Source organism: Hippoglossus stenolepis, chromosome 3 (assembly GCF_022539355.2).
Source record: "Hippoglossus stenolepis isolate QCI-W04-F060 chromosome 3, HSTE1.2, whole genome shotgun sequence".
NCBI classification, from domain to species: domain Eukaryota; kingdom Metazoa; phylum Chordata; class Actinopteri; order Pleuronectiformes; family Pleuronectidae; genus Hippoglossus; species Hippoglossus stenolepis.
In genome coordinates, this window is record NC_061485.1 from 19,151,379 (window position 1) to 19,179,177 (window position 27,799).

At 41.3% G+C, this 27,799-nt stretch overlaps 5 protein-coding genes across 6 annotated transcripts; 2 read left to right on the forward strand and 3 right to left on the reverse strand.

The window, feature by feature from the left end:
- Window positions 1-504: 504 nt before the first annotated feature.
- On the reverse strand, window positions 505-4,207 carry tmem167b (transmembrane protein 167B). Its single transcript, XM_035153000.2, has 3 exons — window positions 4,039-4,207; window positions 2,600-2,731; window positions 505-2,065 (listed from the first exon to the last, which is right to left on the reverse strand). The coding sequence occupies exons 1-3, from the start codon at window positions 4,046-4,048 to the stop codon at window positions 1,983-1,985; spliced, it is 225 nt and encodes a 74-aa protein (XP_035008891.1). The 5' UTR covers window positions 4,049-4,207; the 3' UTR covers window positions 505-1,982.
- A 942-nt stretch (window positions 4,208-5,149) lies between these two features.
- Window positions 5,150-7,744, forward strand: si:ch211-160o17.6 (protein FAM107B). Its single transcript, XM_035152581.2, has 5 exons — window positions 5,150-5,363; window positions 5,906-5,930; window positions 6,132-6,288; window positions 6,942-7,086; window positions 7,223-7,744. The coding sequence occupies exons 1-5, from the start codon at window positions 5,340-5,342 to the stop codon at window positions 7,322-7,324; spliced, it is 453 nt and encodes a 150-aa protein (XP_035008472.2). The 5' UTR covers window positions 5,150-5,339; the 3' UTR covers window positions 7,325-7,744.
- A 323-nt stretch (window positions 7,745-8,067) lies between these two features.
- On the reverse strand, window positions 8,068-12,439 carry b3galt6 (UDP-Gal:betaGal beta 1,3-galactosyltransferase polypeptide 6). Of its 2 annotated transcripts, none has more exons than XM_035153003.2 (2): window positions 12,002-12,439; window positions 8,068-11,342 (listed from the first exon to the last, which is right to left on the reverse strand). In XM_035153003.2, the coding sequence occupies exons 1-2, from the start codon at window positions 12,061-12,063 to the stop codon at window positions 10,313-10,315; spliced, it is 1,092 nt and encodes a 363-aa protein (XP_035008894.1). In that variant the 5' UTR covers window positions 12,064-12,439; the 3' UTR covers window positions 8,068-10,312. The 2 variants fall into 2 exon arrangements, with proteins under 2 accessions (XP_035008894.1, XP_035008895.1); XM_035153004.2 differs by having other exon boundaries at window positions 11,900-12,037.
- Window positions 12,440-13,393: 954 nt separating this feature from the next.
- Window positions 13,394-24,146, forward strand: dnajc16l (DnaJ (Hsp40) homolog, subfamily C, member 16 like). Its single transcript, XM_035152200.2, has 15 exons — window positions 13,394-13,800; window positions 13,911-13,977; window positions 14,579-14,724; window positions 16,108-16,283; window positions 17,584-17,768; window positions 18,102-18,206; window positions 18,855-19,013; window positions 19,179-19,309; window positions 19,516-19,693; window positions 19,892-20,074; window positions 20,165-20,241; window positions 20,415-20,495; window positions 20,761-20,850; window positions 21,994-22,164; window positions 22,400-24,146. Exons 1-15 carry the CDS (start codon window positions 13,622-13,624, stop codon window positions 22,893-22,895), a joined length of 2,424 nt encoding a protein of 807 aa, XP_035008091.1. The 5' UTR covers window positions 13,394-13,621; the 3' UTR covers window positions 22,896-24,146.
- cdab (cytidine deaminase b) lies at window positions 24,102-27,079 on the reverse strand. The gene is made up of 4 exons (XM_035152201.2): window positions 26,842-27,079; window positions 25,968-26,079; window positions 25,570-25,627; window positions 24,102-24,582 (listed from the first exon to the last, which is right to left on the reverse strand). The coding sequence occupies exons 1-4, from the start codon at window positions 27,041-27,043 to the stop codon at window positions 24,442-24,444; spliced, it is 513 nt and encodes a 170-aa protein (XP_035008092.1). The 5' UTR covers window positions 27,044-27,079; the 3' UTR covers window positions 24,102-24,441.
- Window positions 27,080-27,799: the final 720 nt, after the last annotated feature.

The following is a 27,799-nucleotide window of genomic DNA, read 5'->3' on the forward strand; positions in this document are numbered from 1 at the left end:
ATGTCCCGTCCTTACAAGTGTCATGGAAATACAATTTGTTTTTTGTGTGTAATCCTGCTGTCGAACAACCACCTTACAAACAGACGTGGAGGTGGTTACACCTGGGCTTTTCTGACATGTCAAAGCATCTGCTGTGATAAGGTCCATCCTAAACAATGACTTTGAAAAGAGCCAGTCAGGGGAAGTACACATCCTCCAGTATAATTCTTTCAAAGCACAGACTATTCCTCAGAGTACGGTATGATCAATGACAATCTATAAGGTCACTGGTGACAAGAGGGCACCCAAGGGCTTATGACACGTGTGAAGGAGGTACAGGGTTCACTGAATGAGATAGGACTAAAATAATATCGATGACCTTTATGCTGCACATCAACAGAAATACATATAACCATGATGCAAGGTGTAGGGCAGAGTCATGCTCTAAGCACAATTCTAAAAAAAACAGGCCTTATGCGGACAGAATGAATGCAGCAGAAGACAGAGACATCTTGGAGGAAAAGCTATGATGACACGATGAAAGATGGTTTATTTTGCTGCAAGACAAAAAATGCCAAACAAAAAGTCAAAGCTGCACAGACTTGGATTTAAGAAAAACTCCAGGAGAGAACATAAATCAGAGTCAAGTCCTTGATTCAGTTGGTTTGTGGCAAACCGGAAAACTGCTGCTCCCTCAGCCTGAGGAGGTTTGCAAAGAATGGGGGTAAAATTGCATAATTCAATGTTCAAAGATGATAAAGATCAACTCACATATACAATAGACTTGAGGCAATTACTTCAGATTTGAACTTCATTTGATTGAAAGGATATTTTTCTGTTGGTGTATGTTTTGTTGATTGATACCAAAATCAGAAAAATCCCACCCAATGTGATTCAAGGTTGTAAATCAATCAAATTTGAACAACTTCAAATGGACATTTGGGTGAATACATCGTACAGGCACAGTGACACTTAAAACCTAAACCTATTTGTTTTATAAAGAAAACAAACACAGAACTTGTCTGATCAAGGTTTTACTCAAAATTGCATTGCACCCCCCCTCTCCAAATCAAAAAATCATTAGTAATAAAAATAATGTGGCAGAATTAAACTCAGAGTAACAGTAATAGATGGAATGAGAAGCACCATCCCTGTTTGGCATTGCATTTCAATCTTCAGGCGAGTCTGATGCAGCTAACCAATTTTTAAAATGTTGAGGTATGCCTCTTTTACAGTCACTACTCTTCTCTCTGTGACAGAACTTTGACTCCTATGTGACTTTATTTATGACATTCAAGACATATCTAGTATTAGTTGTCAAAGTAAATGCAACGTACTGTGTATATCAAACCTAAAAAAGTTTAGAGACGCCAAAAAGCACTGTTGAGAAAGGTAAAGAGATCTGATAACAGTGAAATATAGTGTATACAAGAACATCTTTATATATTAGCATTGTTTATCTTCCCCTCCACCCTCGACAGTGGAAGTGATACAGACTAAAACACAGCTCGGAGCAGAAACGCTCACTTTCAGTTTGATCAGATACTGTGTATGGCAAACCTCTGGTCATTGGTCAGGTTTCATTCAAATATATACAGGCCAAGCTTATTGTAGGGTATGCACAGGTATACGGCACAATGCATACACTGCATCCTTCATTATAAATAATTACAGGGTGTGTATGAAGACAAGAAACAGTTTTACCCAACAACAGAATGACACCATGTGACCAAACAGGCTCTCTTCTTTATAATAACTGTGGAGTAGATTCCAGATGCCCTTCATGTCTGTAGTGCACATACATTATTAAGGGAGGAGTTATGTACCCAGTCACCAGAAGGGGGCGCCACTGGCTATCTTTTTACATGGGTCCACAGGGCAATGGGGTTTCATCGGTCACTTAATCCTGAAAGTGTCCTGCATCGAGGATCAGCACGTGACCACTGAGATGAGCTGTCCCCATCCTGCAACCGTCTAGTCTTTTCCACTCCAGTCGGCCTCTATCATTTCAAAAAGACAAGATAGAAAGCCATGGCCAGACAGGAAACCGCCACAGCAATGTGGAGCCGCGTCCCGATCACAGCAGCTGAGGAAAGAGATGGGGGATCAGGAGGATGATTCAGGATAAACGGAGAGTGATCATTGAGATACAGCAAGTGTCTCTCACTTAGTGACACATTTTCATTTCTTTTGGTCCAACACTCAAGTAGAAATAAAATGACAGTGGTTCAAGATTAAATGGTTCAAGAGTGCATAGGATATTACTGTTTTATACAAGAACACTGGCGACTGGATGTAAAGGACTACCAATCATATATAGACTCACATACCTTTAATTAGGTTTACATATAATAATTTTTGGTTGGCTATGAGTTCTACACTCAATTGAATGTAAGTGGGCAAAAGACATCAAATATTCTATCAAAGTGTTGGTGCTAGTAGGTGCTACAATTACTTTTAATGTAATTATATAACACACACCCACACAAATATATATCAATAATATAACATCACATTCTAATAACACCAAAATCTGGGGTTTGTGGTGTTGACCTTGGTGTTGATATTTTGTGTGGTAGGAGGGTGCTGAATTGACATAGTTGATTTATGACTTCTCTACCTTTGTAGAAGACGCCCCACACTCCCTTCTTCTCTGACAGCAGCCAGGTGTTGATGCGCGGCACCTTTTTGAGGTAGGCACAGGTGCAGATGAGCAGCAGCCCGAACACCAAGATGCCGTCGAAAGAGTACACTACAGGAGAGGGGACGAGAATATCACACAGCACATGATGCAAAGCTTATTCAATGTATTCACCAAAAATATGTTTGCTGATTAAATGAGAAAAAGAACAAAAACTCAATAGACGGATTCGTCTAGAGTGTAGAAATATGTGAAAGTTTACATAGACTGGTCGATATTAATCATGAATCACACAACATGCTGACTGTCAGTGATGAAAAATACAACATACATATATATATAATCCACCCATTTTGCTGTGGTGCTCCTGCACTTGTATGTATTTGAATGTTTTTAAATGTGTGGATGTTAAAAAGCCTCTTTGCTGAGCAATAAAACAACATCAATAACTATAGCGCTATAACAGAAGTCCTATATATATTGATATAATGCTTGTGCATTATGTGACCACAGTGTATGACACAATTGACTGACCTCAGATTTTTTAAATATTTTGCTGTGTAAGTGTTTCTCAATCTTTGCTCATAAAGAGTTTAAACCCACAGCCTTCCCCCAGGAGCACTTATTGTGATGATTATTGATACTGGCTGATGTGAAAATGTATATCTTGATATCATTTTCAGCCATATCGCCCGGGCTCAGAAGAACAGCCAAGAGACAGACAGGGGAGATGAGACCATGTAGAAACAAATACTGCTGATAAACTAAAAAACTGTTAAATGTAACTTTAGTTTTCCAAGGGTATACAAACATATTCAGCAGAACATTTAGTTTTAATGAAACATTTGCACCTGCCTCGCCCTTTAGGTTCAGACAGATTCTTTTCTATGCTGATTTAACTTCTACTAATTAAAGTCATTCAAACAGCAACATATACACTGTGACTTCATGTGGAATTTCCCTTTAAACTACACGTATTCAAACCGTGTTGATGGCTCTGCTCAGGCCAGGACTACTCGCGGTGGCAGCAAGTTTAGTTAGTGTTTTCTTGTCTTGGTCGCTTATTGTTATGATCGAGCTGTCTACCTGGATTTGTAACTGTTAGCCAGACAACCAGGTGAACGCTAGTTAGCGAGTTGTTTTGTAGCCACTCATGTTTCGATGTTTCCACAACTGGGAGGTTTGGAGACGAGAGCTGTTCCCCGGGGGACATCAAACTGTTCAGTGAATCTGTTACTGTCACACAGACGCGACGTGACACAGTTAGTGATAAAAGAAGAATCAGTTTCTGGTGCTAACACACTGACAGAGCTGCTCGGGGCCACGTCCACAGCTAAGCTAGCGTTAGCCTTCTGTCATAAAACTAGCCTAACTTACACGTCCTTCTTAGCTTCGGTTTCACGACACGGTTCACCTACCATTTGTCATGTTCGCAGTTTGCTCTCTGACGATGTTACACGACTGTTTCTCCTCTTAAACTAGCACTTCATCATGGAATATAAAGTCAAGATGTGATGGCTACTTCGCAGTCTCTCGGTTGACACTTCCGGTTTCACTTGCTTCCATTCTTCTTTTTCGTGTCGTGTTTGTTGTTGTCCTGCGGGTATTACTGCCCCCTACTGGAATACATGATTTACAGCAGCCTCTACCATTTTCACCGATTTCAAGTCAAAAACCGATGACACATTTTAAGAACTTATTATTTCCTGTTTTACGAATATATCTTCATCTTATTAATAGCCGCTTGTCTCAAAATACGGGGGTCATCTTATGAATATTTTTTAAACAACCTAGACTTTCATGTGCATTATGTTCAGGCTGACAAATGAGCTGTTTCTATAAAATGATACCTACGTCCACAAATTCAAAATAATAAACACCTGTATTAACTACAAACATATATATTTTAAAACACATTTCCGAATCTGGTATTCATACAGCGTGATCGTTTCCAAATGATTATTTTCAGTACTGCATATTTTCCCATCACAATCAAAATCTCTGTTGATATTTGGAGCATCCCCTGACCACTGTTGTCATAACGTTATTCATGTCACTGAACTTGTCATATTATGTATAATATAGAAATATATAAATATTTGACTAATGAACCGACCTACCAACCTTTAAAAAAACAATCAAACCCCACCTCTTCAAAACTGCTTTTAAAGTGTGATAAATGTGTATTTTATGTCTTTATGTATTTTAACCTATGTGTCCTTGAGCAGTGCTACATAATGGGAAGTGCTACATAAATTAAATGTATTGTTATGATTATTAGTATTATCAGAAGTTGTAGTAGTAGGAGTGTGTAAGCATAAAATGTGCACGAGGAAATTCAAGTGTTGATAGATTGAACACAAAAAGTAGAATTTTCTGTGAACAACTGGATTCATAAAGCACAGATACAAAAGCCATATTTGTTTTGTTGTTTCTTCCCACGTGTCATTATCTTAATCCTCATCATCCTAATCCCTCCATGTGTTGTTGCTGCTGCCTGTGGGACAACAGAAGTTTCTCCCCTGAAGGGAACAAAGGGCTGTAAGACACTTAATAAGATCTGATCACAGGACAGTGAGGCCCAGCTGTTCAGAGCAGCGTCACAGGAGCTGCAGCACGTCGTTCATCCTGACAACACCTCTGAGCTGCTTCTTCTTCTTCTTCTTCTCCTGCTCTTGGTTCTCTTAAAACAAACCTCAGCACATCTCTTCTTTCAACTATGCGTCTCTACCATTGCACACAGGTGAGATTCAATTAATACTACTGTGAAGTTAGAATTAATACAATTATCGTTTGTTTAATCATAAAATATGAGAAACAAAATCAGGTTTGAATTGTCCTGTGCCACCGATTGGTTAATGGATAGAGTTTGTTCTTTGCTCAGATATTAAAGGACTGAAAATCCACATTGGGCCTCATTACATTAAATACTTTTATGAAATGAAGTAAGAGAAAGTCCCAGAGGACCCCTGAGTATTACCTTTGCTACACAAAGTACATTTTTACACAAAGTTACAACAATCTTATTTTCAAAGTAAAGTAAGCTTTTGTATGTGGGATTAAAGAAAATTAGATATGGTTAGTTTATTTAGCATTGAGCATTTTCTTCTTCTTTTTATGCAATTGACAACTCATATCAAAAACTAAATACTGGATGCTGTTTAGTTTTGGCAATAACTTGTTGTTGTGGTTAGAAATGGTATAAAGTTTAAAACATATTTGCAAATTTTAAAGTCTATTCTGTAAATGGAGATTACTTACTTGCCTTGTGTTCTGTTCTTTCAGGTGTCACAAAGACGAAATGGAAGAGGTGAGGTACAATCGAAACAATCTATTTTATATCTTTAGATTGAATCGAAAGAAAGAATATCCACATTTGTTCAGAAGTCACAGTCCTTCACCTTTAAAAAGTCACTGTTCCGGACGTTGCACTCATACTGTGTGTAGCCTACTGGATCAAACGCTAACAGTGATATGTGACTGTGTGCTGGCCTTGGTTTATGTTCGTCAGAGAGACATCACTGCTGGATGGTCCAACCTCACCAGGTGATTGAGAGTCAACAACAGGAGGATGGTGACCTCATCAAGCCCAGGAAGCCGCCAAATCCCATCGTGGCTTCTCACCAACACAGAGCCCTTCACCAAGAGCTGCTCTTCTGCCACAGGCGGTGAGAAAACCCTGAACTCTGTATGATCAGGTCACAGAGGCAGCAGGTGCTTATACGGAAATAAATTCAAATACTGTCAATGAGCATAAACTAAACCAAAAGGTCTGAATACCTTGACCTGCATGTTCCAACTCTATAACTGTTTTAATATTGTGAGAAACCAAACTTTTCTGTTTTTCCATGTGGCATCTGTGGTAAAGGAAATAGAAACTTCTACCAGAGAGCAGAGATATTTCTACAGATCGGTTTTCTGTCCATCTGCTGCCTCAGTCGGGGAATCCTCTATATGGCTTCGCCTGTTCAGCTGACCCCAGCTGTGACCGAGCTGTGACCGAGGATAAGCGATAATGCTTAGGTGTTGTTTAACGCTGCTCGAGTCAAAGTTACAACACCTCGGCAGAGATCACCGCTGATCTCTCAGCAGGGGGCCGGTGTTCTCACTCTTGTGCCTGAGACAGCAGAAATAATACCTGTAACTAAAGCAGCAGGTGTTTGTGTATCTCTACAGTATGTCTGTCTGTATGTTGTCTTGCACCAACGTCACACTTTATGTTCTTTGTCTTGCTTCACCAATGCTGAACATTTTTGATAGCTTATCTTAGAGCCACCTTTCTATTCATATTTTCAACAAACCTTTGTTCATGTGTCCACAGAGGTCTCCTGCCGAGAAGAGAGCCGGAGCTGCAGCGTGTCCTGGAACACAAACAGAGAGAGCAGCACAAGCAGAGGGAGCTGGCTCTCCATTCTCCCTCCGACTTGGAGGCGAAGCTTCGCACGATGCAGCAGAGATTACAAGTCGTAAGTAGTGAGAGCAAAGATGGAAAAGGCCACAACCTGTAGCCTTTCTGGATATATGTGAGGATAGCTGCAGTTATTTGTACATAAAGAACCTTGTTAAGGAGCTTGTCCCAACTAGAGGTTTCCTGTCTTGCAGTGTGAGCTTGAGGAGAAGAAAAGGAACGAGAGCCAGCAGAATGTGCCGGAGTTCGTCCGAGTGAGAGGAACCTTGAAGCACGTCCAAACCTTTTCATCATGACAACCAGAGCAAATAGTGCAGTTACATCTGAAGGATCGTCCTCTGCAGCTATGGCAGACACTGTAGCCATTTTTTAAAACCAAATCTATATAAGAATTTTTTTTAAATTTTCAGTATAAGAAATTTGTATTTTAGATTAGGGAAATGATTTGTCCTTAGTCCAGCACTCGATAGTGCTATCATATCACTAGCATTTTCTACTAAAATTATATGTGTGCTAAATGTAAAATGTATTCAGTAGTAAGGTATCAGAAATGCAGCCCAAGCAACCTCTCTTTAAAACTAAGAATTACTGGAGGCATTAAAGCAGAAAACAGGTAAAACCTAGTGCACTCATAGATTTAGAATAATTTAATATTTTCACTTTGTACATGTCTTCTTGTATTCCTCTATTAATACAAATAAACACTATTTGTCATAGTTTGCTAAGTTTTCATTGCACTACTAAAAAATGTTATGGGTATTCTTCACACGGTCCAGCCCTGTGTTGCTCGTGCTCATGTCCTCCATCACTACCAAATTCAGAGAGGAATAGACTTGTGAGCTTCTATTCTAAATTCCAGTGTAAATGTATTTTCTTTAAATCTGATGTTTATATTTTAAGACCCCCACCCCCCAAAAAATATCTGTTCTTAAACTAGAAACCTTTAGTATGTATGGAACTGACAACTCAAATACAGTGTACGTAGTCTCCTTCCAAAACATGTTATAGATATATAGAGGGAGAATATAAGCAACAGGAGTACATATAAAATGTTTAATAAAACATCCAGGGAGGCGGATCAAGTACATAAAAACAAACACTGAAGTTGGATTAATCAGAATCTGCTTGTGACAACGGGGAGAAAACAGCAGCCACAGGAATGAAACTTGTGACTCTTTATTTCCTGAACCGTTCATCCTTTTACGTGTCGTCTCCTTTACTCAAAGCTGCTGTACACATTTCACATGTTCTGAGACTCAGTTATTGACATCACGGAGTGAGTTAAGGTTATAGAGCTTAACATCAGATAAAATAAGTCTACAATAATGATTTACGGACCTTTACTTGGTTAAAAAGTGACAAAGTGCCAGCTGCTAGGTTTCTCCAGCTACGACCACACTAACACATTTTCATTTTTAAAAAAGCGTTTCAAAAAACAATCTCTGTCCAGGCGAGTGTTTTAGCTCTGGGTCATAAATAATCTTTGTACACAATAACACACCTGAAAACACATACAACATATCCATTAACATACACTTATCACGTGTGTACAGGTGTAAACAGGAAGCAGATTGTCTTCTCTGCTGTCAGTTGGTTAGTGGCAGGAAATACTATGAAAACAGAAGAAAAACTGCATTGGTAAAAAGACCAGAAATGTCTTTTCTTGATCCAATGACCAAGTGGAAATACTGCGGTTAGCAAGGCTTTGCATTCACTGCTGGTAGTTGAGTCTTCATTGATGAGACCCACCAGGGTGAATACGTCATAATTTCCAAAGGTCTCCATTTTAGAAACATGAAAACTAAAGTAGTAAACCAAAGTAAAAGTAAACCAACGTAGTGTGCGCGCCAGTAAAGGTAGCAAAGGTGAAGATGCGTTTTGAAACCAAAACATAAACAAACACATACGCCCTGAAATGGAGACCTTTGGAAACGCTGCTGGCTCTGTTTTAGTTTGAAAACTCTGGGGTTTCGTCTGGACGGACAGAAACGGAGACTTTTGGAAGTGATGATGCAGTCACGCATGTTTGATTCCAGATTGGGTCATGACTTGACTACTAGTGGTATGCCGTTTTACGAGAAAGTATTAATGTGGACGTAGCCTGTTATCTGTGGTGTGCTGCAAATAAACATTCACAAACTTGAAATCTCTATAAAGAAAATGTAGTGACGTGAATCAGGAGACACTACATGGATGTAAATATCATCCCAGACTCCTCACGTGGGCTCCAGTATAATGAGTGAGAAGGCCTGCTGAATAAAACACATTCAACCATTTCCTCAGACACATTCTGTGCAACTCCAAACACCTCATGTACCGTAAACATTCACATGGGAACATTTCTTCTCATTTAGTTATGTGAATTACATGTGATTTCCCCCCCCACCATGTTTATAAATACATATTCTACTCACACACAGCAAACTCCATCCACTGTGCTCCTGTCGCGACTCAGTACCAGTGTGGTGCGTTTGCTGAGGAATAAATTAATAATAAATTAAATACAAAAACATTGCTTTCACAAAAAGAACATCATGGCAGGGTTAAAGACTACCATGTGCGTTTCCCACTCCTATCTACGACACTTAAAACTGCACACATAGAGTTGGAAGATATTTAGCGAGAGGTACAGCAGAAGAAGCACAGAGAGGTGAGAGAAGTAGGCCACCGACATGGTGCCAAGGAGATCACCGACATTATCATGGGTCCAAAGTAACAAGGCCTAAGGAGTTTACAGGTCAACAGAGAGAGAGGGTGGAAGGTGGCTTCTGATCCAGGGTCAAGGGATAATATTTATCAGCCATTTGAAGTTGTAGATTTGTGCTTTTAAAACCCCATTCTAGTGGAGATTGATTGGATTTTTCTTTCACCTCTTGAACACTTGTATGAATCCTTTATTCTGTTTACGGAAGCAGGAAATAGAATAATTTAATGACTTTTTCCTCTCATCTAAGAACACTAGCTCTAAAAACCACTCCATTATAGTTTCTCAGACCTGTTCTGAATTAACATGGAGACTGTTAAAACCAATATCCATCTAGCCCCTCTGTCCTGGATGGAAAAGAGATCTGTGAAATTACTCTTGTTTCCATAAAGAACTAAAGTGGGTTTTTTTTTTACTAGAAATGAGGTGTCTAACAGAATTCATGTTTTTACAATGTAATGTCTGGTACGTATTACACAACTTTAAATCATGTAATAGTCGTGAATTGGCTGAAAAACCTTATCCCTTACTTAGTGAGTAAGACGACACAAATCAAAAGCCAACTTCAATGGTTTGAAATTTAAGGAATGCCATCCTTCCTCTGGCAGCACTGTGAGGGTGGCACACTCCAGTCATACACATAGGACAGTCGCAGCCTGATTTCCTCCTTGCAGAGCCGGCCGTCACGCTGCAGAGTCTGGTGTTTCTCCAGCATGTCCTCCAGGCTCTGCTTATGTGTGACCAGATATTTGTTGTTGCAACCACGCGATTTGTACTCTGTGTCAAAGCGCGGGTCATGCGTCCGCCGGACATCCACTGGTCCCAGCCAGGCCCCCAGCGACACATCCTCGCTCTGCCACGTCTTCAAGTAACCTACGTTGAGATGTATGTAACGCACCAGGTCGGCTGAGAGGAAGTAGCCCCCGCCCAGTGCATAGGGCAGGTAGTAGTCACAGAGTTCCCAGGCGCTTTCCCGCCACTTGCCGGCTGTTTTCACTCTGCCTCTCCCTGAGAAGAAGCCCCAGTAGAGCCGGTTGGGTTCTTTCCCCTTCAGCTCATCTTTGAGGAGGTCCAAGCGAGCGAATGTGTCGTCATCCGCTTTGAAGACAAACTTGAACTCCACATTCTGGTCCAGCCAGGAGTACATGTGGAGCAGCTTGATTGTCAAGTTCTCGTAGGAATCTCGTAAGTCGGGCAGTAAGAGCAGGTCTTTGTGCCGCCCTTGCTCTGTGTTGATGTTCTGCATGTCGTCATTGGACAGTCCCTGAGTTCCCACCACAAACATGGCAAGAACATCGGAGTCCCGCTTGGCAAGCCAGGTGCTTCGGATGATGCTCCTCCGCTCGGTGTACTTGGGTCCGGTTGTGATAAGGACCACGAGGAATGCCGACAAGTCTTTGGCTGTAGAGAGGGGGTTGTGCGGCTCTGGACGGGGCTGCAAAACGTTGGCACGAGGGGCCAAGCCTGGAGGATCCTGGTGGCCCTGTTTCAAGGTTTCTGAGGTACACTTGGCCAAGAAGACAAGAACTATGGCAAAGCTGCAAACAGTGCCGAGGACCAGGGCTGTTTTGTGGCGGCAAACGAGACGTAACAGATTCATCGTGATGTGTCTGGAACAAAAAATACAAAAGATTGTTAGTATTATTGCAATTCGAATTATAAGGTTCATAAAAGCACCTAAAATATTCTTTGTACCATTCATTTCTTCATTTCAGAATCCTTGGGTAATTCATTTACCTAAGCTGTATGCTTTCTTCAATATAACACTAGCAGCATTATGATTGATGATAACAAATACAGTGAAATTGCAAAACAACCTTCATTTTAAAATGTATTCTACACTGGATGGCACTAGAGGCTGAGAGGGAGCAAGCAAATATATATAAGACACATTTCCATATTCCATGATGCAGTTAGTAATCACACAGCTCTGCATATTTACCTCAGCTTGTTTTACTGCTGTGACCACAGACATTACAGGTGTAAACAAACATGCATGCGCATCAGGGGTGTCTGTGTCAGTTATGGCATCGGACTCGTGGCAGCAGCGTCTATACCCGTTTTCATTTTTTTGACATTTAGGATGATCATTTCTGCACATGGATCACACATTTGACCTGGAATAGCAGCAGCTGCAGGGCAGGTCAGCAGAGTAAAACCTGCTCACCTGCGGTTCTGTAGCACCACCTGCTTGCTAAGCTCAGTATCGGAACTCGTCATCGACCACACAGCAGCGCGCACAGATCGATACCGAGGATGTGTCGGTTACCTGAGCGGAGTGAAGTGTACCAGTCCCGGTGATGATGCAGGCAGAGCGGCCCACACACACATACAGTGGCTCCGTGGAGCTAACGCTAGCTAGCAGGGGGGGAGGCTCCGCGCACAGCTCAGTCCGCTGGATGTGAGCACACGCAGGCTGCTCATCGTGACCCGGAGACGAGGGTGGAACCAGCCCGGTTAGCGGTGTCTGTCAGGCAGGTAACAATAGGCAGAGAGGGGGTGTTAGCCTGTTAGCCTGTTAGCTGAGCCAGCTAACACAGCGCAGTATTCATCTCTTGTGAAGAACAGAGAGGTTCTTCTGTGCAGCAGCCGTGACGACACCGGAAGTGAAGCCCCCTGAAGAGAGAACAGGCTAAAATCCCATAATAAACATTCATGTGGAAAAACACTTTGTTTCCTCTGTGTTGCTGTTATTATTAAGAGGAAAGTGTTTACAACCTAAATAACTCGAACCCTAACTGTGGACACAAAATATACCACAGTATATGAACGTATATAAATGTATACGTATACTGATGACTGTGGAGATTTATATATATAAATATATTACATGTGAGAGAGGACATCTGAACAGGGACAATAATCACAGTAGAGCACTTTGTGAACAGCTGATGTTTGGAGCATGCGCATTACACTCCACTGTCCTCTGCATCCCCCCAAGATGGACAAAGACCCGCCCCTGCCCTGCTTCTGATTGGGTAAAATTTAGGCAAGAATATTGATGATTGGTAAGAAATTTGGGAATAAATTAGAATAAGCCAATCAGGGGCATGGTAGGGTAGACTCTCCGCCCACCTTGCGTCTAGGGTTGCAGTGTCAACTCTTAAGACACCAAAGCCGGATGTTATATTTGATAGTTTCAAAATTAAAACACTTTTTAACAATGTGAACCATGTTAACCATGCCCAATGGATGGGGAACTTAACTCTTTTATCTCACCTTCAGCTTTACCAGACAGCGGAGTAGTCAGACTCATTCAGCTCCGCTATCACCAGTAAGGAGTTGTAAGAAGATTGAAGAAGAAGATCTATCTATCTATCTATGTATCATCCATCCATCTATCTATCTTTCACTTTAAATTTAATTAAATGTACTGTTTTTATTCCTAAGGATTTTACTTTTGGTCTTTTTTATATTTAGCTAATGTACTGTTTCTGATTGTTCTCATTCCTCTGGAATGTTTTGTTTATTTTCTGTATTTGACAATATTGTAAATTAGGTTTACCTCATGTTAGCGAGTTTAAAATAAAGTTTGAATGAATGGATGGATGGATACCTTATATTTGTTTTTCATTCATTGTAATTCCTCTAAAATACAGGTTAACGACCAATCAAGAATTTAGTTTACGAGGCTTTTATGTTGAAATGTGTAACCGGAAGCTCAATCTTCCAGTGCCGGTAGTGACGCTTTGCTAGCGTCCTGCTCAGAAAATGGCCTCATCGTAGTAAAACATTGTCTTTTCCTCTGTTTATAAACCTAACGTTCCTGAAGTCAGCTAACCCGACATGTAAATGCGTAGTTTGTCAGTCATTCATTAGCCTTAAAGCTGAACTTTGCCGGTAGCTGGTTACATTGTCGGTAACGGTGGAGCAGGGACAGCTGCGAGCAATGACGGTGAGGAGAGCCAGCGGGATATGCCCGGTGTTACTCGCCATCTTCCTGCTGATTCTGGGTGAGCAGTCGGCGGAGACAGCCTCTGACTATGACCCGTATAAAATCCTGGGGGTCAGCAGGAGCGCCAGTCATCCGGAAATCAAAAGAGCCTACAAGAACCTGGCCAGAGAATGGTGGGTGACTCACGGCACCGCGATCCGCACTGTTCACGTTATTCCCCTGAAACCTCTTCACCTGTCACCTAATGTTTTCTAACCCTGCCACGTGTGGCTTGTTTCCACAGGCACCCGGACAAGAATAAGGACCCCAAGGCTGAGGACACGTTCATCAAGATCACCAAGTCATATGGGGTGGGTATAAAATGCATCACAACCCACACATGTACACAATTTCACACACGCTCCAGCTGACACCTCTCATCTGCAGTGTTTCCCACATTTCTCTCTCTCTCTCTCTCTCTCTCTCTCTCTCTCTCTCTCTCTGTTTCTGTGTCAGGTTCGCTTTTATTTTTAGTATCCTTAAAGGGATAGTTCACCCAAAAATGAAAATTCACTCATTATCTACTCACCACTATGCCGATGAAGGGGGGGGGGGGTGAAGTGTTTGAGTCCACATTTCTGGAGTCTCAGGGGTAAACAGCGTTGCAGCCAAATCCAATAAAGTTGAAGTAACTGGGCGACATCTTCTTCAAACGTAAAACGATAGAAAAAAACACAACATGCCTCCATACTGCTCCTGTGGTGTCATCAAAGTGTCCGCAAGCCCCGACATTCAAATTCGACTCGAAATGGCGTCATTTACACACATGTTTTTATCCTAAATGTCATCTGATATCCTCCTGCCTGGAGCTGCGTTCACGTTTGCGCGCACACAGCGCACAAGCTCGTGCCCTCTATGCCGGGTGAACTATCCCTTTACCAACACATCCTCTCACTTCTGCCTTTCTCTCAGATTTTGTCGAATGAAGAGCGAAGGTCCAACTTTGACCGCTACGGCCAGATGGATGAAAACCAAGCATTTGGCCAGTCTCAGCATCCCGGTTTCCGCAGCTTCCACAACAGCTTCTACTTCGATGAGTCGTTTTTCCATTTCCCCAGGTACTCACCATCACTTTATTCATTTAGTCAGAATCAGAAAACACTGGTAGATTTATTTAGTTTGGATTCCTAAGCTTAAATTTGTCCCGTGCCATATGTTTGTTAAGACACCATTGGTAGAGGTGTAGATGAGCAGCTGAAAGTGTCGTCACAAATATTTACATACCAGTAAGCAGCTGTTACCTGTGTAGTGGGTGGTGTGACTCTAACTAAAGATGGATGACAAATCTCTGCTACTCCTTTTGGACAAAACTGAAGCCTAAATATCCTAGATATGGGTGCTGCCATCTTGAGCTTTTGACATCGTTTGGAGCCAGAATTTATCCAGGACAGACGTGGGGATGGCGCTGACCTATCAAGGTCCCACTGATACACACACTGGACCAATCACATGTCAGACTCAGCTGTCATTTTGGACGTCCCACCCTGTTTTTCATAGCATCAAATAACTAATTAAAACCAAATACATACAATGACAGTAACCATACAAATATGTATTTAACTTTGACTTTTTTAGTTTGGTCCATGTCCCATCTGAGGGGTTTATGATCGATACTGTAGCCAGCCACCAGAGGGAGATTGAGATGCTTTGGCTTCACTTTTGGGAGCTGTCACGTCATCCATCTTTATACACAGTCTATCTGGTTGGGCTCCTCCTTGTGTTAGTGTTTAATTATTGATAATCAAGGAAATTACAAACAAATCCATCCTGAGCCAGAAGACAAGATTTTCAGGTGGAGTAGTTATTGTCCCTTTCCTAGATTTTGTTCATGCTTTGTAAACTAGTGTGATCAAGTCCTGTTGTGCAAACCCATTAAGTTATTATTATTATTATTATTATTATTATTATTATTATTATTAAGTTAGTCAATCAATAATATATGACTATATGTTATTTTTTGCCGTCTTAGATATGAGCAGTTATATTTTTCTGGAAGGCCTGGAGGGAATTTCATTACATCGGGCAAAATCGTCCACTTTGACTCAATGGTGATCTGATTAGAATTTAGTGGTCAAAGGTCATTGCTACTTGACTTGGTTGGGGAAGGTGTACACTTGCAGGGCAGTTATCTAAGCAATTCTATATATCTAATATCGAAGCAATTTAAGACATTGAATTAAATCTAAATTTGTCCTTTTAAAGTTTTCACTAATTGCTTGATAGGGAAGAAAAAAAAGAAAATGTAGCCCTTTTTTCTTTGATTATCAAGCTAAAAGTTCTTGGTAGAGCATATCTGCCTCTACTCAGCATGAATCAGGATGAGTAAACAAGTTGGAGTCCCAGACAGTTTTCTCACAGGTCAAGTCCTGACCGACTCACTGAGGCTGCATCTAAAAACAGACTCACTGTTATGCCTCCACTGTTTTGTGTTGCTCCTCCAGGTCCAGGGACTTTGCCGACAGCAAGTACCTGCTTCACCACGCACAGTTTAACAGCGACGTGCTTCCAGACAGCCACAAGAGGCCGTACCTGATCAAAGTGACCTCTGAGTGGTGCTTTGCATGCGTCCACATTGAGCCTGTATGGAAGGAGACGGTGCAGGAGCTGGAGCCGCTGGGTAAGTCTGCTGTCACTAGACTCCCTTTCTCTCTGCCCTCAGAAAACCCTCAGGATCCCCGCTGGTTTTCCTGAAAGCATCCCAACATACGGCTGATGTGCGCTCAGTGGAAGGCCATTAGGACAAATGTGTTCAGATGCTCTACAGAGAGATGGCAATTTCTTTAATTATTCATCAGGGTTTATTTGTTCTTCTTGGTTTCCAGGGATAGGGAGTTAAGGCGAGAGAGAAATTCAGACCTATGCAACAGTTGTATGGTACCGATGAGTTTTAAGTTGTTGGGTTAATTCTGCCAATTATACCCAATATTCATTATATGAAGTCTGATGTTTAATCCCTGGAAATACAGTATATCCTGCATGTTATTGTAACCCACTGCTCTTTACTGTGCAAATGACACCAGTAATAAACTGTGGAATTTGCTTTCACGGTTCACCATATAAACAGAGATTTTAGCTGGATGTAGCCTAAAGTTTGGTCAGTACCTAAAGCCATATTTCACTTAGTCTGATATAAACAATGTTTTTGTCTAAAGAAAGCTAGTGAAAAATGTGCTCGTTAAATTCTTATCATTTTCCCCTTTTTGTCCACTTTGGTGCAGAACATCACAAAGAGCTGGATATTGCACATGTTTGACATATATTATTTCTAACAAGTTAGCAGTTGTCCGTTAACCCATTAAACCAACAGCAGCAGCATTAGCCTTCATTTATAGAAATGTGTCTTGGTGAACAGACAAAAATGAGTTCCAATATTGTCTCACTTCCTTTTCCTCTCCATCTGCTAAGAAATGTATTTGGGTCTGAAGCTGCTAAATTTTTCACTTTGTTCACCAGCTAGTTGCTAACGTTGCCTGCCTGCTGTTTAGTTTTTATTAGTGAGCGCACAGTTAGTTTAGAGGTTCACTTTGCTGCTGTGAGCAGAAAGGCAGCTGCTGACCATCAGCCAGAACAGAGCTGTGGGTTGTAAAGCCATGACAGCAAGGTAAAGGACACTAAAACAAGCTCTGTACAGCTGAGGGGAACCACACAGTAGGTTCATCATTCTTTGTCGCTTAGTCTCTCCAAGCAACAGCTCTCCATTAGTAAAGTAAAATGATTGTTCAAATAGAAATATTGTGCAGTAAAATTACTTAAAGTCTATGAGCCCACAGTCAATGAGTGTCAGTAAGAAGGCCGCTCTGGTTCTATTGTATTTTTATTATAATGTAATATTTACATTTTTCCTTCATTACCAGAGAGCTTTGTGTTTTTTTTGCTCCACTGTATCAGCTATGATTGTATTTGTTCCTTTACACCAGGTGTGGGTATTGGCATCGTGGACCTGGGTTCTGAGCGTCGCCTGGCCAACCAGCTGGGAGCTCACCGGGCGCCCTCCATCATTGGGCTGGTGAACGGCAGGGTGACCTTCTTCCATCAGGCTGTGGTACGGGAACACCTGCGGCAGTTCATTGAAGACCTGCTTCCCTACAAACTGGTGGAAAAGGTAACTGCAGCTACCACAGATACGATAGTGCTACTTTTTAAAATAGAATTTATAGACCTGATAAGTAAATACCTGTAAAGCTGTTTTTTGTGGCTTAATGATTCCCAGCTGATTATACTTGGAAATATAGACCTGGTATATACATATATTTATATATAAGTCATCATGTCTTTGAAGATTCTCAGCCATCAACAGGACTTGCTTAAGTTTCGTGAAGACGTTTAACTTCTCATCTGAAAGGCTTGTAGCTTACTGTTCTGAATTTATTCCCATTGTTTCCATTTGAATTAATTTCTATTGTTTCTTTTTCACTTTTTTCATTTGTTTCTCCAGATCACAGATAACAACTACCTGACTTTTCTGGATAACTGGCATGAGGAAAATAAGCCCAGTGTTCTGTTGTTTGACCAAGTCCCCATTGTTCCCCTGCTCTACAAAGTAAGAGAGACACACACACACACACACACACACACACACACACACACACACACACACACACACACACACACACACACACACACACACACACACACACACACACACACAGAGTGCTGAGCAGATAAATTAAACACAACAAGCGGCATCTACAATATCTGTCTCCACTTGAGAGATAATTTTATTTTTCACTAATTATTTATTGTTGTGTTAGCCTTGTTTTATTTTTATCATCAAATGCACTGGCAGTATAGTTTTCAACCTGGGCCCTTTGTTTATATATGTGGGTATGTAAATGAATCATTCCAGTAGATCGTCTCTGCTGGCAGTGGTTCCAATGTAATGTAATGGGGAAACTGGTACACGTCACAAAATGTTCACTAAAAGTGTTTTTTACCAATAAAAAGCTCAAATACTTTGGTAACATCACATGTCCCAGTGGCGGGACAAGCAGTGGCGGCAACCATCCTATTGTTCGGTACCTACAGTACTGTAAAAACAAAAGAGTACCGTGACGTTTTTAGAATTTTGGCATCGACTTGTTACCTAAGTATCGGTTCTCAGTTTGCCTTGAACTCTCCTCCTTCACATTTTTTCTCTCCATCTTTTAAAAGTGTTTATTTGTGCTGCTCTAATCTTCCCACCCTCCAGTTAACAGCGTTTGCCTTCAGAGACTACGTGCGTTTCGGCCACGTGGACCAGGGCGACACGCACTGCACTCGGCTCCTGCGGCAGTTCAACATAAACACATATGCCCCCACCATGATGCTGTTTAAAGAGGACACAGAGAAGCCCATCGACATCATCCAGGTACACCCTGCACTGCCTGCACATGAGACCACTGCGTCATTAATTCTAAAAATAATCCCTCCAGCTATATCTGAACATTCTGGCTACATTTAAACTGCACAGCCAATGTGCTCGAACTTTTTCTTTCACGTTGTTTAGACCCCTTTAACTTTCTCTCTCTCCCAGGCCAGAGGGTTGAAGCGACAGATCATGGATGAGTTTGTCTCCAACAACAAGTTCCTGCAGGTGCCGCGACTCGTCAACCAGAAGCTTTTTGATGAGCTGTGTCCTGTCAAGCAGTTCCACCGGCGGAGGAAGTAAGACATGTTATTCGGAGAATTATAACCTGCATTTAATCTTTATATCTTCCATGGCTCTCCTGTTCTTGTCTTCTTTTTGCCAATTTAACCAAACAAACTTACTAATAATACAGCAACTGTAAGAAGCTAAGTTCCATAAGGAATAGTTGGATAAGCAACATTAGGGTATCACGGCTTTTTTGATTGACCTGAGCGGTTCACAGGTACTGTGTGCTGCTGATCACCGGTGAGGACCAAGCCTTTCATCCAGGCAACAAGGCTTTCCTCGACTTCGCCACAGCCAACAGAAAAGACGTGCTGCGCTTTGCATATGTCTACCAGCGTCAGCAGCCGCAGCTGTGTCAGGCACTGCTCCACAATCAGGCTTCAATCTCACCTCAGGTCAGTGGAAAACACACACACACACACGCGCTATTTTTTAATACCATACAGTAAAAACCTATTTTTGTAAATTTAAATTTTCCATCTATAAACAAACGCGCTTGCAAGACATGAACACACACAACTTAATGAGTCATATCACAGATTTGTTGCAAAGCCTCACTTCACAGTGTAAGTGCCCTTTAATGCTGCTGACAGGTGGTGATCCTCGAGAGGCGGACCCAGGCGGGTAAGGTCCTGTACCGCTCGGTGAGTGGCGGCTGGAACGGCAGCGAAGAAGACAAGTACCGCCTCCACGAACAGCTGGAGCTCCTTCAAAAGGATCCCACGTATCTGAGCTTGGACGCCACTCTGCCAGAACTCAACAACGAGATGGCCCCGGTAAGTCGCAGCAGACACACACTCCCACCACTATCGTGTGACTAATTGGACTCGTTGTTTAACACTCTCACTCTTTTTTTCCTCTCTCAGATTTTTATAATTCACTGGATGAATGTCGCGTATGATTACATTCTTCAAATATATGATGACCTTCTCTATTCAAACTGGTAAGACGACACTCCCACAGGAAGTCTGCCGCACTTTAGCTGATGTTTGTGAAATGTATCAGAAGCTGAATCACTCTCCTGCATCACGGACACACTCATAGTGTGAGGCACCTCCTATTATTGGTTGATATGGACTCCACATGTTTCAATAACAACATGTTTCTCTCCTCAAGGCGAGAGATGATGCCCATTCTGTCCTTGATCTTCTCAGCTCTCTTCATTCTTTTTGGCACCGTCATCATCCAGGCCTTCAGGTGAGAGGCACAGCTCAGCCTGAGACATTATAATAAGATGCCTAAACGTTTGACTTGAATAAAAAATATTTTATACATAATGATACTGAATAGTTCTTCAAGACAAATCTGTGTCTTTAGCTATTGTTTTGATAATTTGTCTTTGATTTCTACATGATTATTCCTGTTTTTCGCTCCAGTTGAGTAAAACTCTGGCCGAATAGTGTCGCTCCAACTCTATTCAGAGCGTTTTGCTGATGATTGCCTTTCCGTGGTCTATTTTCAGTGAGCCAGGTGAGAACAAACCCCGGAAACCAAAGCCAAAGGAGCAACCACAAACTGAGGACGATGCATCCAGTAGAGCAAGTACTTCAAGGTAACATAAGCTGCTTTCAGACATGCACTGAACTCTGGACATTCTCCTGAAGTTATCCAGATGGGCTGTATGTGAGAACGCAAATATCTGAGTCAGTTTCTCTGGACTTTGTCCAGCCAGCCTGCTATTAAAATGTCCGAAGAATACCTGAGTAAGCCCATGTGAGAATACTTTGAGGGAGTGGGTGTGTTGATAACGTTTGTAAGGCACAACAGACACAAAACTTAAAAAAAAAAAAAAAAGAATGCTAATATCTCAGGATGAAAACGAAGAAGACGCCAAGATAGATGTCAACTTAGACAACAAGATTCAATAGCTTTTGATGATAAGAGCCAACACCAGTGATGATGTGCGTTAAACAAAAACTTGTGATCTCCGCAGCAGAATTTAAACGTTATGTCCTGCCTCCTGCACAATATACCCAGGGGCCACCCCTCACCTGAACACTCTGTTGTCTGAAAACAGCTACAGTGAGATTAAGCAAGCAAACAAACTCTGAGATGCTTTTTAGAACTTACGTCCGTGTATCTAAGTGTCAGGACTGTGAGGCTTTTGTGGTTTGTTCTAACTAAAGCACTTCCTGGAGTTATAAAACCACTTCTGTTACCCAATGGGACAGTCTTTAATTATTCATTATACATGATATAATATGGTTTTGATTCATTCATATTTTACTCAGACCAGCAGTGATAGAGTGAAAAAAGAGAGAAGACATATGTGAAAGGTTTAACAGTAACCCTCTCTAGTGTGGTTTGAACCAACTAATTGATAAAATCACTGTCACACTTTAATGTTGTTTGTGAACATACTTGAATTTAGCAGCTGAGTGCATCCTCCTCTTTAGGGTAATGCCAGATATGTTAAGTATAGGACACAGCTATAAAAAAATCATTAACTAGATTCCAGCTATCTCAACTCTAGAAACTGACTTGACCGAGTAGTAAGTATTTTAAAATCTCTCCTGCTCCAGCAAGGTATTTAAAGGATCAATTCCTTTTGGTAACATTATGTATTCCTCTTCTACAGTCTGGCCATGAAGGGCCAGCAACTCCATAAACAATTAGGGGACAAAACCCTCAATCCACAGATGTGTAATTCCCACTTTCCTTCCCCTCAACATCCGTCTGTCTTGTGTCCATGCAGTCGTCCTCCTAAGAAGAACTTTGTAGAGGTGACGGAGCTGACGGACATCACGTACATCAGTAACCTTGTCAAGCTGAGGCCTGGACACATCAACGTTGTACTGGTGCTCACCAACGCCTCCAAAAAAGCCTTGCTCGGGAAATTTGCCAAGGAGGTTTTTTCTTTCTCTGGGTAAGTGTCAGTCATCAGTGTTGTGGAGGTTTTTGTTCACTTTTCATTATTTTATGTATTGTTTAGGAACATCTTCAACAATGGGCTTGTTTTTATGTATATAGAATAAATATAGTACCAGGGAAAAGGTCATAGAGTGATGCTAACACTATCTATTATCTTTTTTATCTGGGCACATTTTTTACCAACCATTGCTCTTTCCACCTATTAATCCCAAACTGCTCTGCCACTACAGGACTCAGACCCTCCATTTCTCTTTCCTTAACGCGGATAAGCACTGCCACTGGATGCCGTCACTCCTTCGCTCAGCCTCTGACGCTGCGGAAAGCGAGGGCCACTCTGATGAAGACGAGGAGCCTTCAGACTACGCTGGATACGTGCTGGCCCTCAACGGCCACAAGAAGTACTTTTGCCTCTTTAGACCCGTCTTCACAGGGGACGATCCCAGCGACTCCTCATCGGAGACGTCATTTTCCTCTAACAGCAAGAGATCATCCCGCTCCAGGTCCAGGTCTAGCTCCAGCTCCAGCTCTCGATCCCGCTCCCATTCCAGAGAAGATGGGGCTGGCCCCAAGAGAGGCTCCAGCAGGGCCACGAGCATAGAGGTGCACCATAAGCTGGACAGACTGGGGCTGTGGATGGAAAGACTAATGGAGGGCACCCTGCCCAGATTACAAGTCCCTGCATGGCCCTCACTGGATGAAAGCGCTAACTCTTCCAGAGAAAGCTGAGGTCAGAGTAAGATCGGTTGAGATGGCCTCCTGATAACTGCTAGAATATATTACAGGTTTCAAATTATTATTTAATTTCTCTTTTGCAGAGTAAAGTTACTGCACTGAACATTTGCAACCAGTTTACAGAATGTGATAAACACAGCAAAGACAAAGTGTGAGCTGCATGACACCACATCACGTCTTCAGCACAGAGAGCAAAGACAGGAGGAAATCTTAATGTAACAAAAACTGGGGAGAAGTTTCCTCTGTGGTTTTCTTAGAAATATCTATACATTTCTTTGCGTTATTTTCTCCTTTACTTTAATCTCTGCATTTTTTAATGGTGAAGTCGCAGATCATGATCAGTGCCATTTCTATCTTGCTTGAGGCCTCTGAACCATCCAGAGCATCTAAAATGTGATTTAGGACAGATGTCTGTCATGAGTGCAACCTCTGGTATTATGTCCCTCTGATCAGTTCTGCTGTATGTGATCAGATCTCCACGTGGGCCTTTGTGTGGAAGCAGCTGAATGAGAATAGAAACCTACAAATAGAGCCTGTTGAGCTGAATTTATAGATAAACAATTAATTTTTGTTTTTTTAGGAGTTTAACTTGATTCATTGCCTTGTTTTGCTAATAGAGCTGATGCAACCCTTTTTGATTCCAGGTATAAAGATAAAGTTCACAGCATGATTAAAAGCAATAACCAACGTATTCACATAACAACATTAACATTAACATTTATATTTTTAAAGCAGGATTGATTGTCAGGGTTGATCCTGATGTTTTTCTGCTCAGACCAGATCTCCATGTCTTGCTTTATCTCTGTGTTGATTCTCTTGTTTAGGGATTGAACATGAAATATTCAGTAAGTTGTTCCCACAATGTTGAAACCCCCCTTTTTGTCTTTACAGTTACATGGCCTGATTATACTTGTGTGTTAAGCTCTTTGTCTGAATCAGGGAGAAATTCATAATTTTGCCACATTATCCCTGCCCTGAAACCTGTAAATGTTAATGCATGGAATAATTAGATCTAAAATCACTTATAAATGCTTAGGGAATTTGCACTGGCAATTTAAATGTTTCACCCCGTCTCCCGTATTTGATTCATTTGCGGCCGAAGAAATATTTTTCAGTGCACTGTAACTCGGAATGTTTTGTTTCTTTTTACATCCATATCCCACTGTAATAAATACTGATGTGTAACTTATTAAAAGAAACTCCTTTTAAAACAGTTTATTTATTAAAATATGTGGATGAGTTTGACCTGCGTTGATATTTGTCTTTTCCCTTCAGGCTTTTTTCTAACTAATAAATATATTTTGTATATCTACAACAATACAGCTCTCAACGTGTTAATGTAGGTAAATGAATGACTTGAATTTTTTTGCTACAGTATACAAAGACTAAATTTAAATGTGTTTACAATTAGCTAATAATAGACAACATTGACCATAAATATAGCTAATTTCTAACATGAACACATGTAAAGCATGTGCGTTCCATGCAGCACCATGGCATGATCCTTCAAAGATCGTTTGTTTGGCTACAACATAAAGGCTCAGTACTCATTGGGAATGTCAATCACTTTCTTCATGGACAGGTCCTCGGGGCCGAAGGACAAAGGCAGCAGCTCGTCCACAGTCATCTTCAGGCACGAGCCGTCCGGCTTTGACAGGTACACGTCCCAATTAGCTCCAAACTGCAAAGGAAAGAAAAATATAAAGAATTGACAGTAGATAAATCTGCACACAAAGCACACAGCATGTCCAAAATCGAGTGGTGAGATGTAAGAAAGTATATTTACTGTTACTCTACTTAATTTTTCATGTATCTGTACTTATTTAAGTAGATTTATTTTCATGTAAAGTTAGTTTTGACTTTTACTCTACTACATACAGTATATCAGCAAATATCTGCTTTCTACTCGACTGGATTTAAGCAATGCACTGTGTTACATGTACATGTCTATTATATCTTTTTAAGGAATCAATAATGAGATTTTGATCCCTGATCCAATCAGAGCAAGCAGGTCACATTAGACCCCCCCTCCTTCAGAAGAGCAAAGTGACCCAGCAGCAGCAGCATCACTGGTGAGGAAACGATGAAAATGGATTCGAAAGACGCCATCACCGAGAACCATTGATCTAGTGTGATATAGTAGACCATTGTTTTAGAGAACAGGATATACCCTGCAAGTACTTTAACTTTTTAGACTTTAAGTATATTAAAACGCAAGTACTTACTTTTACTCAATTAAAAAAGTTTATGTGGTACTCTTGCTTTTTATACAATCACTATATTTACAAGCAAGTGCATACTTTTACTCAAGTAGAGAAGCTAATGTGGTAGCCTACTTTTACTTTTAATATTTTAAGTATACTTAAACACATGTACTAACTTTTGCTCAAGTACTAAAGTTAACGTGATAGTACTGTTACCTTTAATACTTTAAGTATACTTAAACCCTAAATACTTACTTTTGCTCAAGTAGAACAGTTAATGTGGCTCTTTTACTTTTACTTGAGTACATTATTGTCTATTTATCTGTTCTTTTACTTTCCTAATAAGTCTGATTGCTCTCTCCATCAAGTCTCTGAGAAACATTTCCTCTGTCCTAAAACGAGAGCTTAATACTTTACAGACTGGAAACTGAGAGCTCCGTCAGCGAGATGAGCAGAGACCGTACCTCTCTCATGAACTGCCTGCAGCCGCCACAGGGCGAGATGAACTGGTCGTTCAGATCACTGCAAAGAGCATATGAGGAGAAAACATAGTTAAAAACAAAAACAAACTGTATTTTCAAATGGGCAAACAAGCACTTGATTACGAAATCAGACGTCAGTGTTTGTATGTGTCGATGTTTCGGAGTAATGCCATTCTTGCGCCACCAGTGGGTCAGTTGGTTGGTTCATGTTGTGGGACATAAATGGGGGAAGTTTGATTCGGGTTTGCTGAGGTTTTGTGACGTGTACAATAACTGAGTCATGGTTTGGAAATAGAGTAATGGTGGTGATGATGCAAGGGGAGAAACGTCCTGCTGGTGTCAGAGAATCAGTCTTGCGTCACTCGAGAGGCAGAGGGTACCTGGCGACCGCAATGGCTTTGAATGATCTGTAGCCTTCCGACACCGCCTTTGACATGGCATTCCTTTCGGCACACACCCCCAAGTTGTAGCAAGCATTCTCCACATTGCAACCTGTCAAGCACATACATGTTGTCACATCAGCTTTTGTTTGGTCACATTTGGGAAAAATAGGTAGTTAAATCCTGAAATTGCAAAAAACAAAACAGGCCTTTCCCCTTCAAAGAGGGGTCCGTCTCTTTACCCCCTCTGAACTAGTCAAATAGTTACTCAGTGGGTCTTTGCACTCACAGCTGTTGGCCAGCCATTTGCCCCCCAGACATTTCTGCCGAGGGACACGTGACTCCCTAATCTTTGCACTATCCAGCAACATGGACAGAACAGTCCTGTCTTTGGCTTTTTCTGTTGCTGGTGATTTGACATCCCAGTCAGTAAAACCAGTGTATTTAAGGCAAGTGACAGGACCTGGTGAGGGGGTTTTATAAAGGTCTGCTGCAGAGAGAGACACACGTTCAAATCAAACCTTTACTCTGAGTGTTTGTGTGTTGTCATGGAATCATTAACATCTAACTGCTACCAAGCAAATGATCAATTTCCATGTACTTTGGATGTTAATTTTCACTCCTGCCACATGTTAGATGACCTCAAACGACAACAAAGCAGTAAGCATTGACCTAACTCACATGTTGCGTAATACTGCAGCTCTGATAACAACGAGATTTACAGATATATTCAAGTAACACATTTAAATAATTCTTGACTATCAAATAATAAGCAGATGTTCACATCCTGAATGAACCTGAATTTCGACCCTCATACCAAATATTGACTCAGATCCCACAACCCAGGAGACTCGTTTACTTTTGTGTATTTTACCTGTGAACACACGGTTGTCGAGGGTCAGGAGAGCGGCCCCCACTCTGAATTTGCTGTATGGACAGTAGGCTTGTTTCTTCGCCTCCTGGGACTGGTGGATCAGCCTCTTGATTGTTTCCGGGGACAAGTGTCTGGAGCCCTGGTCTTTGATGTGCATCACTTCCACGCTGAACTTCACTTTGTCCATCCTTGCCTGTTCCATGGCTGACTCGGTGAATGAGTCTGTTGTTGCTCAGCTTTAGATGTGAATGGGAGAGAGGGGAGGGCGACAGGGTGCAGTCACAGCCAATCACGCGCGAGGATGTCAACATGCTGTGCCGAGGCGACGGAGGGGCGGTTGTGTTGCTGCCATTACTCATGCACGTTTCTACATTTTTGAGCAATTCAAATAAAGTGAGGTTTGGACGGGTTGCGTGCCCGTCTCTAATTTGACAAACACTTTTCCTAGTTGCTTTTGTTCCTTATCTGTTATCTATTATTAATATGTAAAATAACAGAGGAGGCAGTTTGTGAAAATATGCATCTTTATTGATAAGTACGGCTTTCAGTAATGATGTGGATTCGTCAAACATTAAAATGATCCCTGAAAACATTGTGGGTCCAAAATCTTTAACATCAGCTCAGGAAAGCCCTGAAAACTCAATGGAATAACTTTAAAATACAAAGTGCATTTAGCTGTTTGCATTTAACTTTGACTTTATATCTTATATTTGAGACCTCTGCCTAAAGGAGCTTATGTTTTCGTCTGCATTCTTTAGTTTGTTTGTCTGTTAGCAGGATTATGCAAAAACTACTCGACCGATTTTTTTCTTTAATATCGATAGATAGGGTGTTATTTTAACATTTTGATTGATTTCTCAGAGAATCATTTATGGATCTCAATTAAAAAAATAAAACATTTTTAGGGACTGATGTTTATGAGTGTGGGCCAATAAGAATGTGGATCTAGTGGATTTAA

Coding starts and splice junctions, on each gene's coding strand:
- tmem167b (XM_035153000.2), bottom strand. Junction 2,066..2,599: donor GTGGGGCGTCTTCTACAAAG/GTAGAGAAGTCA, acceptor CTCTTTCCTCAG/CTGCTGTGATCGGGACGCGG.
- si:ch211-160o17.6 (XM_035152581.2), top strand. CDS start 5,340: ATGCGTCTCTACCATTGCACACAG. Junction 5,364..5,905: donor GTCTCTACCATTGCACACAG/GTGAGATTCAAT, acceptor CTGTTCTTTCAG/GTGTCACAAAGACGAAATGG. Junction 6,289..6,941: donor CTGCTCTTCTGCCACAGGCG/GTGAGAAAACCC, acceptor ATGTGTCCACAG/AGGTCTCCTGCCGAGAAGAG.
- b3galt6 (XM_035153003.2), bottom strand. CDS start 12,063: ATGTGTGTGTGGGCCGCTCTGCCTGCATCATCACCGGGACTGGTACAC. Junction 11,343..12,001: donor GTACACTTCACTCCGCTCAG/GTAACCGACACA, acceptor TTTTTGTTCCAG/ACACATCACGATGAATCTGT.
- dnajc16l (XM_035152200.2), top strand. CDS start 13,622: ATGACGGTGAGGAGAGCCAGCGGGATATGCCCGGTGTTACTCGCCATC. Junction 17,769..18,101: donor CCTACAAACTGGTGGAAAAG/GTAACTGCAGCT, acceptor TTGTTTCTCCAG/ATCACAGATAACAACTACCT. Junction 20,851..21,993: donor AGTAGAGCAAGTACTTCAAG/GTAACATAAGCT, acceptor GTGTCCATGCAG/TCGTCCTCCTAAGAAGAACT.
- cdab (XM_035152201.2), bottom strand. CDS start 27,043: ATGGAACAGGCAAGGATGGACAAAGTGAAGTTCAGCGTGGAAGTGATG. Junction 26,080..26,841: donor CGACAACCGTGTGTTCACAG/GTAAAATACACA, acceptor TGTGCTTGACAG/GTTGCAATGTGGAGAATGCT. Junction 24,583..25,569: donor GCAGGCAGTTCATGAGAGAG/GTACGGTCTCTG, acceptor TTTCCTTTGCAG/TTTGGAGCTAATTGGGACGT.